General features: G+C 40.5%; 1 protein-coding gene across 1 annotated transcript in view; it reads left to right on the top strand.

Annotated features, from left to right (window-relative positions):
• PIK3R3 (phosphoinositide-3-kinase regulatory subunit 3) overlaps positions 1–13,864 on the top strand; it is a 135,243-nt gene extending 121,379 nt beyond the window's left edge. Inside the window, exons 8-10 of the mRNA XM_008699270.2 lie at positions 1,257–1,331; positions 1,781–1,951; positions 10,068–13,864. Coding sequence (XP_008697492.2) covers positions 1,257–1,331; positions 1,781–1,951; positions 10,068–10,266 — 445 coding nt within the window. The 3' untranslated portion in view covers positions 10,267–13,864. The remainder of the gene's footprint in view (positions 1–1,256; positions 1,332–1,780; positions 1,952–10,067) is intronic.
• Positions 13,865–15,620: the final 1,756 nt, after the last annotated feature.

Consider the following 15,620-nt stretch of genomic DNA (forward strand, 5'->3'; position numbering starts at 1 on the left):
GAAAAGTTCCTTTAACGAGTTATGTAAACTAAATATAAAAGAGTTCAGATAATACCATGGGTGATAAATCATTATCTGCTAATAAAGATAACTAGGGTATTTAGGGAGATATTTATTGAGTATCTACTATATGCTGGCACTGTTTTCAGCATTGGGAATAGCCATGAACAATAGGACAGAGACCCCTTTCTTAAAAGCAGCTTACATTTTAGTGGGGGAGACCAGCCTAAGTGAAAATATAAAATAATGAATTTCACGCAAGTGCTATGAAGATGATAGAATAAAGTAAAATATAGAGAATGAGTGACAAGGGGACTGCCTTAGTTAGGATAATTAGGGTAGTCCTCCCTGAGGAGATGATGTTTATGAGGAGACCTAAATGATCAGGAGCCTGGTTGGAGGATGGTGAAGAATGAGAAAGTTTTTATACTCACTCAAGTTTTTAGACCAGTGGCCATGTCAGTGGAACTAAATTTAATGGTATGTTGTTTTACATCTAAAATTTTGGTATATTTTAAAATACTATGATTTGGGGCGCCTGGGTGGCTCAGTCAGTTAAGCGTCTGCCTTTGGCTCAGATCATGATCTCAGGGTCCTGGGATTGACACATTGGGCTCTCTGCTTAGCAGGGAGTCTGCTTCTCCCTCTACCCCTTCCCCCTGCTCGTGATCTATCTCTCTTTCATGTTCTCTCTCTCAAATAAATAAAATCTTTAAAAAAATGATTCCTTAAAAAAAATAAAATACTATGATTTGCCTAGTGATGAGGTAAATTTGTATTAATTACTCAGATTGCCATCCTGAGTTTCTTGTGGCTTGCTTAGGTACAAGAACAGACCTTGAAATTGTTTTAGAATGTTTAACTCAGTATAGTGGGCCACACAGGAATTGAGTCTTCTGGCTTAGCGGGGATTGCAAATGTGACACCATGCTCACATAACCAATGATTTCAGAAACAGATGTCCCTGTGTGTTTGAGTACAAGTATATATGTGCTTATGGTGGTACAATCTTCTAGAAAAGGAAAATGAAACATGAGAGAAGTGCGTAATTTCAAGTAACTCCCTGTGTTTCTGCTTTTTTGCAGAAAGTTGGAGGAAGAGTTAAGGAGAAACTAGTTTAAGGAAATCTCGGGCCACTTTCAGTGGGAGTGGGTTAAAATAAGAGGTTCCTGGACTCCGGAAATTTGTTGGCTTGGACATGTCTACTTCAGGCTGAGTTTGCACAGATACTGACAGTGATGTCTTCCTTCTGGCAGATGGCTCAATCACAAAGGAGTGAGACAGAAGCGCCTAAATGCCTGGCTGGGAATCAAGAATGAGGAGGCTGATGAGTAAGTTCTCTACCTTTCTATCAGAGGGTTTTGTTCCCCATCTAAGACATGGGCCTTTATACATGCTAAATGTTGACTCTCATTGTCACTTGAGGACATTGAATCAAGAACTTTGCACCTCTTTTAAATTGAATTGCTACAGGCACTTGAGGTCAGAGACCTGCTGAGCCACGTGACCTGACGTGAAAGCTGCATGCATAAACATTGCTCATTCAGACATTCCTGTGTCAGCTGACTGGATGAGATGCATGAATTTTGTGCTTTCTGCAAATAATGAAGTTATTATTTGCAAATAGCAAATAATGAAGTTATTAAAAAACGTCCAAGAAATTGTAGTTTTACTTTGTCATTTCGTGGTTAAAGATTTAGAAGAGTGTTTTATTCATGAGTTTGCTTTTAGATGTAGGTAACCTGATTGTTAGAATAATATTTTAACATTTAATTTTTAGGACCTATTTTATCAATGAGGAAGATGAAAACCTGCCCCATTATGATGAGAAAACCTGGTTTGTTGAGGATATCAATCGAGTACAAGCAGAGGACTTGCTTTATGGGAAACCTGATGGTGCATTTTTAATTCGTGAGAGTAGCAAGAAAGGATGTTATGCTTGCTCTGTGGTGTAAGTCTTCTCTGGGGGTTTAACATTTTGAAAATTTCTGCATTGATTAATAGAAACTCAGCCCTTCATAAAATTCAGTTAAAATTATTTGAAGTACAGTAATGAGGACCTATGGCTTAGACCTTTAATATTTGTATAAAGAAAACGATTAGTTGCTTTAGGAGAAAAGATATCTGAAATTATTTGGGGGATTTTAATTTCAAATGGTAAGCAGATTAGCCCTGCAATGTTGCTATTGTATTTTCAGGTATTTGTGAAAAGTAATGTGAGATCTTCAATTGAAAGATCGTCTAAGGAGGGGTGCCTGGCTGGCTCAGTCAGTAGAGGGTGTGACTCTTGATCTCAGGGTCATCAGTTCAAGCTCTACATTGGTTGTGGAGCCTACTTTAAATAGATAAATTAGTTGAAAAAAATTTTTTAAAAAAGATCACATAATTTTGTAGTAGTCTCCTGCATGTTTAATTTGGGCTTCTGTGTCAGTTTAAGTAAGGCTTGATTAGAACTGTTTTTACTTCAGAAGAAGAACTATCTAAATTTTGCACTTACGTAGTATTCTGTTGGGGTAGTGATCAAAAATGTTGGGTATTTTCCATAAGATGCTATTATGACTTTGTTTGGAAAAGCCTGTTTTATTAGTTTCCATCCATCCATCCATTTATTTATTTAATTAGATTTATTTATTTGAGAGAGCGCCAAGTGTGTGAGAGTAGGGGGAGGGACAGAGGGAGAGAATCTTCTAGCAGACTCCCTGCTGAGCACGGAGCCCGCTGCGGTGAGGCCTGATCCCACCCTAGCACCCTTGAGATCACAACCTGAGCCAAGATGAAGAGTCTGAAGCTTAACTGACTGAGCCAACCAGGTGCCTCTGTTAGTTTCCTTTTAATGGAAAGGAAATTCTGGGGACAACTAACCATGCCTGTCACATTTTGCCTAAGTGTTGTATATACTCCTTTATTGACAAAGACCACACTTAGAGTGAAGGTATAGTATGATTGTTATGAGAGCAAGCTTTGGTACCAAATATATTGCATTCAAATCCTGACTCTACTTACCAGATGTGTGACCCAGGGTGAATTACTTAGCCTTTCTTTGTCCCATGTCCTTATCTGAAAAATAAGAATAATAATATCTACTTGAGGGTTTTTATAAATATTAAATGAGTTAATATATGTAATTTGCTTTGATCAGTGTTGGTCCATAATAAGTGAATGTTATCTACCAATATCATGATAATGATCCTACTGATGGACATGTCAGAAAGCAAGCAAAAATAACAAAATGATTTTGCCCTCAAAGAGGGCAAGGTGGTGAGGATGGACAAAGCCCCTCATGTTAACAGAGTGCTCAGTGCTTTACATGATCATTTGTCCTTAGTGGTCTATCTATGGAGTCAGAGTTTGAATCCAAGTTTACCTGGTTTCAAAGCCCATGTTTTTCCATTTCACCATACTTTCTTCATTTCACAATTAAATATCCAAGATAAATAGAATTCACTGTGAAATAGGTATCATCAGCAGGCTGTAATATGAAGAACTGCTAATTCTTGTGGAGATGGAGAGGGTTGGGAGGTTTTATAGAAGTTGTAACATTAGAACTGGACTTTGAAAGGATGAATAATGGGATATCTATGGGCAGAATATGGGGGAGGACTTGAAAAGTGCGTTGGATTACTGTTTTGCAAAGATACAATTATTTAAATATTTTTTAAAGATTTATTTATTTAAGAGAGACAAAGAGTGGGAGTGAGTAAGCATGCAAGCAGGGGGAGGAGCAGAGGGAGAGGGGAAGCGGACTCCCCACTGAGCGCGGAGCCTGACTTGGGACTTGGTCCCAGGACCCTGAGATCATGACCTGAGCTGAAACCAAGAGTCAGATGCTTAACAGACTCAACCACCCAGGTGCCCCTACAATTATTTAAAACATTCTTTTCTCTCTAACCTGGGCTGCTTAAGTTACCTGAGTGGAAATGCTTAAGTTATCTGAGTGGAAATGTCAGGATAGGATGGTTCTTACAGAAATTGAGATCTTTTAAAAATAATAAGAAGAAAGGCAATAAGCCCATTGCGTTGGTACCCTCACCTTCACCCAGGTCATTGGATGGCATCCTGTGGGTTAAGGACTTTGGTTGGTGGAAGGTGCTGCCCAGCAGCTCAGCTAATTCCTGGGAGACCAAGGAGCAGCTTGAGTATCTTGAGGAGGTGTATTCTTTTTCTCCTTCCTTTAGCCACAGACTTGACCAGACTTAAGTCCACAGCAATGTGGATTTCCCTTGCTTATGAATACCACCTGCAGTTTTATATCATGTTGGCATTCACACTGAGGGTGGTTGGAAGCAAAAGAGTCTGGCATCACAAAGACTCCTGCTTGTTTGCCAGCCATTCTGGTTACAGGAAGCCTGCCTACAGTAATATCCCAGTATACTTAGAACATTTGCTGAAGTAGGAATATGAGTATGTTCAGTTTTTTAGATTTTCATAGCAAAATTAACATGATCATGTAGTAGGAAGTCACACATGGAACTCATTTGTTCTTCCATTTTAATTTCTATTAATGATATCATCAAGAAGCCCAGGAAGAAATTGCTTAACTCTACAGCCTTCTTAGGGTAAAGACCTGCAGCTAGCAATGCCTGTATTCACTAGGTTAAGGATTCAGGTAGTGAGCACTTGTGATCCTTATTGCCATTTGGGATAAGAAATTTGATTAGAGATAGAACTAACAGATCAGAAAGGTAGCAGAAGATCTGAACGATATTATAAAACAACTAGATCTAATAGACCTATCCAGAACATTCCACCTAACAACAGCAGAATATACATTCTTCTTAAGTGCACATGAAACATTATCCAGGATAGGCCATAGGTTAGGCCACAGTCTCGATACATTTAAAAGTAATGAAATCCCACAAAATATGTTTTCTAACCATAGTGGAAAGAAACTAGAAATCAAAAACAGCAGGAAATTTGGGAAATCCTCAAATGTGGACAGTAAACAACACATTCCTAAATAACCAATGGATCAAAAAAAAAAACAAGGGAAATTAGAAAATACTTTGAGATGAGTAAAAACAGAAACACAACTTATCAAAATTCACAGAATTCAGCTAAAGCAGTGCTAAATGATAAATTTATAACCGTGAACATTTATGTTAAAAAAAGGAGATCACATATTAATAAAGTAACCTTCCACCTTAAGAGACTAAAAAAGGAAGAGCAAACTAAACCCAAGCAAAAAGAAGGGAATAATAAAGATTAGAATGGAAGTAAATGAAATAGAGAGTAGAAAACAATTGAGAAAATCAGTGAAACCAAAAGTTGGGATAGAACTGAATTATAACCTCTAGCTAAACTGCCCCCATCCCCACAGAGAAGAAACAAATTACTAAAATCAAGATGAAAGAGGGGTCATTACTTATTGTCCTTATAGAAGTAAAAAAAAGATAATGAGGGAATGCTATAAACAATCATATACCAAAAATTAAAACCCAGATGAAATGGACAAATTCCTGGAAGCACAAAAACCACCAAAATGGACTTAAGAGGAAACAGAAAATTTGAATAGAACTATAACAAGAAATTGAATTAATAATTTAAAAAAAGCTACCCACAAAGAAAAGCCCAGGCCCAATTGTCTTCACTGGTGAGTTCTGCCAAATATTAAAAAAAAAAAAAAAATTAACAGATGTCCTTCACAAACTCCCCCCCCCCAAAAAAAGAGGAGAGAACACTTCCCAACTCATTTCACGAGGGCAGTATTACTGTGATACCAAAACCAGACAAAAATATCACAAGTTAACTATGGACCAATATCCGTTAGGAACATAGAAACAAAAATCCTCAACAGAATACTAGCAAGGCAACTCCAGCAGCATATAAGGATTATATACCCTGACTAAGTAGAATTCATCCCAGGAAGGCAAGGGCATTTTCAACATAAAAGAAAACAAAAGACAAAATAATGAACATAATATACCGCATTAATAGAATAAAGGACAAAAATCACATGATTATTTCAGTAGAATCACAAAAAGCATTTGACACAATCTAGCACTCTTTCATGTTAAAAAAAAAAAAAAAAGGATGAACAACCTAGGAATAGGAGGGTACTTCCCCAAATTGTTAAAGGTAACTATGAAAACCTCAGAGCTAATATACTTACTGGTGAAAGATAGTGCTTTCCCCTAAGATCAGGAAGAAAACAAAGATCCACTCTCACCATTTCTAACCATCATTGTACAAAAGGTTCTAGTTAGGGTAATTGGACAAGAAAAGTAAAAAGCATCCAGTTTGGTAAGGAAGATGTAAACTATTAGAGTTAACAAATAAGTTCGGCAAGGTTGCAGGTTAAAAGATCAGAATTCAAAAATCAGTTGTATTTCTAAATACCATTAATAAACAATCTGGAAATGAAATGAAGAAGGCATGCTACATATAGTATCATCAAAAATACCTAGGATTAAAACAAAAAGAAGTGCAAGAGCTGTATGGTGAAAACTATAAAACATCATTGAAGGAACTTAAAGGGAGACCTAAGTAAGTGGAAAGACATCCTGTGTTCATGGATTAAAAGATGTAATATTGTTAAGATAGAAATAACTTCCCAAATTGATCTACATGTTCAGTGTAATCCCTATCAAAAATCCCAGCTGGACTTTTGCAGAAATTGACAAAATGATCCTACAATTTATAAGAAAGTACAAGGGCTCCAGCACAGCCAAAATGATCTTGAAAGAATATAAAAAGTTGAAGTACACCTCCTGATTTCAAAACTTACAAAACAAAGGTGTAGTAATCAAAATTGTGAGGTGCTAACAAGGATAAACATTTAGATCAATGAATAGAATTGAGAGTCAAGAAATAAACCCTTATATTTATGGTCAGTTGGTTTTTAACAAGGGTCTCAAGACCATTCAATGGGGAAGAAATAGTGACTTTAACACATGAAGCTGGGATAACTGGAAAGCCATATGCAAAAGAATAAAGTTGGACCCCTACCTCACATCATATATAAAAATTAACTCAAAATGGATAATAGACCTAAATGTAAGAGTTAAAGTATAAAATACTTCAAAAACATAGGCATAAACCCTTGTGACTTTGAATTAGGCAGTGGTTTCTTACAAACCAAAAGCACAAACAGCAAAAGAAGAACTAGATAAATTTGATTTCACCATAATTAAAAACATTTTATATCAAAGGGCACTATCAAAGTGAAAACACAACCCACAGATTGGGAGAAAATATTTGCAAATTATGTATCTGTTAAGCAACTAGTGTCTAAATCATAACCCTTAACTGTAAAAAAAAAAAAAAAGAACAAAAACAAAAACCAAGGGCCTCAATTTAAAAATTGGATGGATATTTAAAAAAATGGACATTTAAAAAAACGCCAAAGGATTTGGATAGACATTAAAAAAAATTCATGTACAATTAACATAGTGTTACATTAGTTTCAAGTGTGCTACGTAATTCAACAATTCTATACGTTTCTCAGAGTTAAGCAAGATAACTTGTGCTTTTAATCCCCTTTATCTATTTCACCCATCCCCCTATCCACCTTCCCTCTGGTAACCACCAATTCTCTGTATTTAAGAGTCTGAGGGTTTTTTGGTCTTTTTTCCCCCCTTGTTTGTTCATTTGTTTTGTTTCTTAAATTCCACATGAGTAAGATCATATGGTTATTTGTCTTTCTCTGACTGATTTCACTTAGTATCATACCTTCCAGGTCCATCCATGTTGTCGCAAGTGGTAAGATGTTATTCTTTTTTATGGCTGAGTAACATTCCTCTATGTGTGTATCTCTTATATCTTCTTTATTCATCTATCTTGATGGACACTTGGGTTGCTTCCATATCTTGGCTATTGTAAATAATGCTTCAGTAAAATAGGGGTGCATGTGTCTTTTTTGGTGAAGAAAATCATCAACAGAAAAAGGCAACCTACTGACTGAGAGAAGACATTTGCAAATGATATATCCAGTGAGGGGTTAATATCCAAAATATATAAAGAATTTAGACAACTCAACACACAAAAAACCCAAATAACCCAATTAAAAATGGGCAGGAGACCTGAACATTTTTCCAAAGAAGACATACAGAGGGCCAACAGACACATGAAGAGATACTCAACATCACTTATCCTCAGGGAAATGCAAATCAAAGCCACAATGAGATACCACCTCACACCTGGCAGAATGGCTAAAATCAACAACACAAGAAACAACAGGTGTTGGCAAGGATGTGGAGAGAAAAGAGCCCTTGTGTACTGTTGGTGGGAATGCAAACTGGTGCAGCCACTCTGGAAGACAGTATGGAGGTTCCTTAAAAGATTAAAAATAGAACTACCCTATGACTCAGTAATAGCACTACTGAGAACTTAACCAAAGAAAATAGATATTCCTTTAAATGATTTTTTATTATATTATGTTAGTCACCATACAGTACATCCCCGGTTTCCGATGTAAGGCTCGATGATTCATTAGTTGTGTATAACACCCAGTGCACCATGCAATACGTGCCCTCCTTACTACCCATCACCGGTCTATCCCATTCCCCCACCCCCCTCCCCTCTGAAGTCCTCAGTTTGTTTCTCATAGTCCATAGTCTCTCATGTTTCATTCCCCCTTCTGATTACCCCCCCTTTCTTTATCCCTTTCTTCCCCTACCGATCATCCTAGTTCTTATGTTCCATAGATGAGAGAAATCATATGATAGTTGTCTTTCTCTGCTTGACTTATTTCACTTAGCATTATCTCCTCCAGTGCTGTCCATGTTGTAGCAAATGTTGAGAACTCGTTCTTTCTGATAGCTGAGTAATATTCCATTGTATATATGGACCACAACTTCTTAATCCAGTCATCTGTTGAAGGGCTCCTTTAAAGAAGATCTATAAATAATCAATAAACATATGAAAAGATGCTCCACATCATTAGTCCTTAGGGAAGTACAAATCAAAACCACAATGAGATACCACTAGGATTATTATAATAAAAAAGGACAATAACAAGGGTTGACAAGGATGTATAGAAATTGGAACCCTCAGTGCGCCTGGGTAGCGCAGTCCTTAAGTGTCTGCCTTCGGCTCAGGGCGTGGTCCCTGCGTTCTGGGATCGAGTCCCACATCGGGCTCCTTGGCTGGGAGCCTCCTTCTTCCTCTCCCACTCCTCTGCTGTGTTCCCTCTCTCGCTGGCTGTCTCTCTGTCACATAAATAAATAAAAATCTTAAAAAAAAAAAAAATTGGAACCCTCGTACACTGCTGGCTAGAGTATAAAATGGTGCAACCACTTTGGAAGACAGTTTGGCAGTTCCTCAAAAAGAGATACCTATGACTCAGCAGTTCCACGCCTGGCTCTCTAGCCAAGAGAATTAAAAACGTACGTCCGTACAAAACCTTGTACACAAATGTAGAGCAGCATTATTCATAATAGTCAAAAAGTAGAAACAACCCAAATGTCCCTCCGTTGATGACTGGATAAACAGGATGTGGGTATCCAGACAGACTGTTACGCAGCCACAGATGAAGTACTGATGTATGTGCAACATGGATGAGCTTCGAAAGTATGCTAAGGTGAAAGTACAGAAGGTTGTGTGGTACCGAAGGTTTCCATTTAGATGAAATGCCAAAATAGGCAAATCCGTAGAGACAGAAAGTCGTCGATGTTTTGCCAAGGTCCAGGGGGAGGAGGCGTACAGAGTGACTGCTAATGAGTACATGGTTTCTTTTTAGGGTGATGAAAATATTCTGGAATTAGATAGTGGTGATTGTTCCACAACCTTGTGAATATTCTAAAAATCACTGATTTGTATGCTTTAAAAAAAAAAAAAAGCGTTCTCTTTCCAGTGCATTCTTGCCTCATGAAGACGCAGAGCTGAAGATTAAGTGCAGCCATCCATTTTCGTTCCACCAGGTCTTGGTGAGAGGTGAAAGATATCTCTATGATAAGTCTATAAGGGGTGAGGGGACACACATGGATGTGACATTTTACAAACTTCGACAAAACACTTCTATACCTCCTTGTTGCAGAAACATTGTTTCAGACTTCTGGTCATTTGGGGTCTCTTCATCTGTCGTGACCTGCCTTAATTCCCTGTGGTGTCTGTGTGTTGTGTCTTTGCAGTGCCGATGGGGAGGTGAAGCACTGTGTGATCTACAGCACTGCTCGGGGCTATGGCTTTGCAGAGCCCTACAACCTGTACAGCTCACTGAAGGAGCTGGTGCTGCATTACCAGCAGACATCCCTCGTTCAGCACAACGACTCCCTCAACGTCAGGCTTGCCTACCCTGTCCACGCACAGATGCCCTCACTCTGCAGATAAAGAGGGAGTGGGAAGAGAGGTCGCTCTCTAGCATTTTTTTCCTACAGTTTTTATTAGACTATGAGGGCATTCTTTCTACGTAGACTGCTTGTTTTGCACAAGAAGTGATTCTGTGAATGTGGAGAGGCCGAGCAGCAGCCGGCCGAGATGGGGGCACAAGAGGCCTGAGGTTCTCTGAGACTCAGCTGTGCCGCTGCACTGACATAGGAAGCTGGAAGCAGATGTTTTTTTGGAAAGTCTCTTTCATTGGGGTTTTTGTTTTGTTTAGCCAGGCACCCTCAACAGAACACATTAGGTTTGATGGGGGTGGGGGGTTAAATCTGAAAATCTCTGAAGAGTCCACGTCTCTTGGTCTTCGTCTCTGAGAGTGTGACAGGGGATTGGCTCTGTGGGGAGTTCTGTTTTGAGCTGGCGGTCTCTCTTAACTTCCTCCCAAAACGAGGGCTGTTTTGGTTCCTGGTTTGGTTCCGTGGTAGAATGGCATTTGGTGAAAAAGACAACCAAAGGAAATGGGGAGGCTTGGGATTTCATTTAGAGAATCTTAGTCAAGGGGGTAAAAACACCTTCAACTGAAGATACTTTACTAACTAACCTAAGTTAGGCGTCAGCATCTCAGTAGCTCCTCCCTCTAAAGAAGCATTATGTTTAGAAACCAAACTGATCTCAGCAGAACAATGTTTGTTGCCAGACTAAGGTCTGATGGAAGAAGACAGCACTAGTATCTGAATGCATACTTCTGTACCAAAACTTGAAAGTGAAAGGAAAACTAGAATTTGTTAGTTTTAGCAAACACTAAAATTGGTCAGTGTAACTCCTTCTGCCCTGCCCTTGTTTCTCAGAGATGAGGAATAGTGTTCTTTTTGTGGGCATGGTGATCTTTGAATCATAAAATGAAGTTGGTGCTTGTGTGGTGTTTCCTTAGCCTAAAGAACGATCTGTTGTTGAAAACCTTTGTAACTTGTTTGTATGAGTAAAGAAAAGGTGCAATCCAGTGCTTTTAGATGGCTTGACATACCAAATAATGATATCAGCAACAGTCTTATATGTGCTTCCCCAGATTTAAAGGCCCTGCAAAAACAGTAAACATGGTTTAATTCCCTTCATCTCCCTGTCCTTTGCAGGGTAGGGCTTCGGGGAGCAATAGGTGGCGAAGGTTGTAGCAGGAAGGGAGCCAGACTACAGTAGGGGCCTCAGCAGTTCACAGACCCGGAGGCTCTGTGTCTGGGGTGAGGGTCGTCCACATTACCCGTGTGCTTCCATGCAGTGGTTTCTGAAACTTCTGTAAGGAGAGGAAATAATGGCTTGGAGTTTAGACTGTTAGTAAAAGCCATCTGGAAGTTTTTCTCTTCGCCATTTTTGTGAGCCTGCCATTAAGATGATGTGCACAGACTGTCCTCATGCTCCAGTGGCCCTGATTTTAGGCCAGGAATCTTCTGCTCCATGTGGTTTAAGCCTTCCAGCTGAGTGAAGCTAGGCGAGTGGAGCTAGAGGCAGGCGTGTACTCCTACCTCCGTTATGCCCCACCCCCATCAGTCAACACTCTCTCAACAAATAGAGTTCAGCTGCCTCTGAGCCAATGCTGGAACCATAATAGGCTCAGAGTGAGTCAGCTGTTTGAGTCCAAAGCTGTGCAGTCAGGCATCCTGGCTGAACTAGAGAAGCAGCCGATATCTGGGTCTTGGTGCAGAAGGTTTGCAGCTAGGAAAGCTCTAGTTGTGGAATGAAAGAAATAAATACCGCTTTCCCTGAGCACTTATCTTGGTGACAGGGTTTAGAATGGACCATGATGTAAAAGTAGATTAAAAATTTTGGAAAAACCTCTAGAGTTACTAACAATGAGGATAGGAAGGGAAAGGCTTATCTTCGGCCTTTCTTTGGTTCCATCACGGTTTCAGGATTAGGCGAGGCAGACAGAGGAACCCCTCCCTCCAGTGTCATGTTCTGACTTAAGCCCTTAACTGAAAGCCAGCTGCACATGTCTTCTCCGCAGGGCCAGGTTGAAGTCTTGCTGAAGGTTTTACTGAGTAAAGTCAGGCTAGTTGCTGCTGGATGGCCTTACACCTGGTGTTGAACCTGCTTCAGCAGCTGGATGCTCAAGATTGGGTGCAAGAAATCCCTCCTTTCTGGTATGAAAATCTAGTGTTTTCTGACTCTCTTTTAAAATAAAATGGGAGTAAAGATGCATGCCTGTGACCTTGAACCATGTGTTGCTTCTTTTCAGGCAGACATAAAGGGTGCGTGGGGAGGGAGTTAGCACTGTCTAGTACCTACACTTATAGGTAAGGGCTGGCTTGTGGCGAAGGACTGCTCTTTTTTTAATCCTATATTCCTTCACTTTTTCTTTCCTGTTTTTCATTCTTGAATTTGTTGCTTTGTGGGAACTAAGGCCTAGGGATCATTTGAGAAGTTGGAAAATAACTCTTCCGACTAGTTGCCATATGATTTGCTTGATCCTGAGCCAGTGGAAATGGCATAGGGACCAATCTGCTAACCACATGGAGGGGTAGTATGAAGCTCCTATACTTCATGGTCTTGGCAGCCTTCATCTGAGCCTAGCTCTGGGTCCTGTCCCATGATTTGGGCCCTGGGATTCTCTTTCGTGGCATCCTAACTGCAGCCTCACCGAAGCAGAGAGTAAAGAGACAGACTAAGACTAGAGGGGCTCGTTTTTCTGGCTAGGGAAGCCAGCCACCAGCATGGAAGCAGCTTGAGGATGGCTGAACACAGGTCCTATGACCATCTTTTCCAGGTGGAGATTTCATCACAGAACAATGATCTTGTTTCTTCCTGATCATCGATAGTAAATCTTGGCCAGGGCTCAGGACTGTATAGGCTGTGTCCTTACCACTGATTTGGTCAAGGTTAGGACTTCCTAATACCTCCCCTACTCCATCTCCAAGCCTTGATGGGACCTCCCACTTACTTTGGACCTCATGTGCTCTAAAGAAGCATTGATAGCCAATGTGGTGTCTTCCATAGGTCTCCTCTTCTTGTTGCAAGGAACCAGCCTCAGGGGTCCTTTTGGCCAAGAATTGCATCTGGACAATTCCTGGTTTTCAAGATGGTCTCTGTTGCCAATTAAGACTCCAGAGTAGGCCTCTCTGAGGCTTCTGTGGCCTCAGAGCAGAGGGTGCAGATGGGGGCCTGGCTGGGCTCTCTGCTGTCAACTGCTCATCCTTGCTCTAGCTCTAGCCACTTGTGACAAACAAACAACCGTGTTTCCTTACAAATTCCAGCATGTGACTTTGGTGCCCTGTTGTTACTTGTGAAAAACCTATTCTTCTGTTGTCTTTGATGTAGTCAAAAAAAAAAAAAAAACCCACAAAAAAACCCCCATGTAGTTTACGTAAAAATATCTGATTCACAAAGAAGCCAACTATATGTCTTGTGTTGGGACAGTTCATAATGTAGTTCCTAGACCACTTTTACAAATTGTTCTTGTCACCAGATGTGTTCAGACATTGCTGTGCAGTTGTGGGGAGGGTGGGGGGGGAGAAGTGAGGGGAGATACTTTTTGGTCTTTTGTTTTCTTATCTTCCCCAAGAGGGGACAGTCTGGCCAACTTGCTCCAGTAATGCAATAAAGACATTGCAATAAAGCACCTTTTTGTCCTCGTGCTATGGAGGGTGGGCTAGGGGTGGGCGGCAAGAGGAGGATTTAGGATATTGAAAGCCCTGAAACTCCCAAACCTTCTCTCCCATAAACACCAAAAGATCGCTCCTGGGGCTGAACTGGGGCCACGAGAGGCGCTCTTCCCCGAACAAGAGAGGCTGACCCTAACAGGCATGATACCAGCATCTCGTCCATCCAGCACAGGCTACAGTGAGACTAAGAAACTAGTCCTGAGAAAGTTAAATCTGAGAGCTGATTCCTCCTCACCCCATTCTCAAGTATCAGAAAGCCCAGCTTACTGATTCTCATCACATCTTTCTGCCTGGAAAGAAAAGTGTTTCCATAGTCTGTTCTGGGGGCAGGGAAATGTTTGTTGCCCAAAGGCCCTTATCACCCTCCTGCCACAGCACTTTAAGGTTTCTATATGTTAGAACATGATTAACAAAATGTGACCACCTCTTTGCATAGTCTCTCAGGTGTATACTGAATTATAAATCAGACTGGGTAGGGGACAGTCCACTGCTCTAAATTCTCTTGCCTATGTCCTTTCTCCCCACTCGTAGGAACTATAGAGGATTTCCTGAAATCCCAAGAGTTGTTCCCACTTTTTGCATAGGATGCTCAAATTCCTGTCTCCAGCCCTGTCCTGTCTTCTGAACTCCTCCTGTCGGCTGGCTAGATCCACTGGGGCCTTGAGTGTCCCACAGGCATTGCAAACTTTGTTTACAGAGCAAACATCTGCTTAGTTATGAATTCCCCTACTTTTCTACCACCAAACCTACAAACCTGCCTATATCCACATAACTCCTGTTATGTTACAAAATGTAACTTACGAAATGTAGTCCCCCTCCAACTAAAAGCCAACCTTTCCACAATAGTGTATATTTTTGTATCCTGTTTTCTCTCTCCTCAGGAATTTCCCATGATCAGTTGTCAATTCCTTCACTGTTGTTTTCTCTCAACCAGATCATCCATTGACATTTAAACATGGTTGAGCGTGTCTCATTCCACTTCCTAACCTCTACTGAATCCTCTCTTCCTTTATCTCTTTGCCCCCCTTCAAAGCCAAACCTTTTTATAAAAACTGTCTAAATTTGTCTTTTTTTTCTCTCCTCCACCATTTCAGTACAGGTTCCAGCCCCAGCTGAAACCGCCGTCCTTGAGGGCTTCAGTAACCATCGTCATTGACTACTTGCCATGAAAAACTCTCCTGTGGACTCCATGATGACTCAACTCTGGTTTTCCTCCTAGATCTCTGTTCAATTCTGGCTGCCTTCTCCCTTGCGACTTTTTCCCTGGTAGTTTTATCCACATCCATGATTCTGTCTACCATCTTTAGGCCGTTTATGTCTGTCTGTGTTTCTCCTGTTCAAACCTCTACTGGGAGGTACCTCACAGCCTACTGGATGCAGGGTCACCACCTAGCCCAGGTTCTCTTCCATTATTTCCATTTCAGTGGTGGAAATACATACCTCATTTGGTTATGTAGTCAGAAATGCAGTCATCATCCTTCAGACCTTCCTCTGTTTCAGGTCAACATAACACACACCACCAACCTATATCAGCTTTACTTTCTAAATGTCAAAGACATCACTTCTCCCCAACTTCATTTCTTCAATACTCTCTCTAACCTTAATACTGAAAAGGCCTCCCTCCTTCCATAGTTGCCACCCTCAAGTTCAGTCCAGTCTCATAACAATCAGTTCTCTTTTCAAAGACAGATCTGAATCTGTGTAAAATCA

The sequence above is a fragment of the Ursus maritimus genome, unplaced genomic scaffold (genome assembly GCF_017311325.1).
Source record: "Ursus maritimus isolate PB19 unplaced genomic scaffold, ASM1731132v1 scaffold_12, whole genome shotgun sequence".
NCBI lineage: Eukaryota > Metazoa > Chordata > Mammalia > Carnivora > Ursidae > Ursus > Ursus maritimus.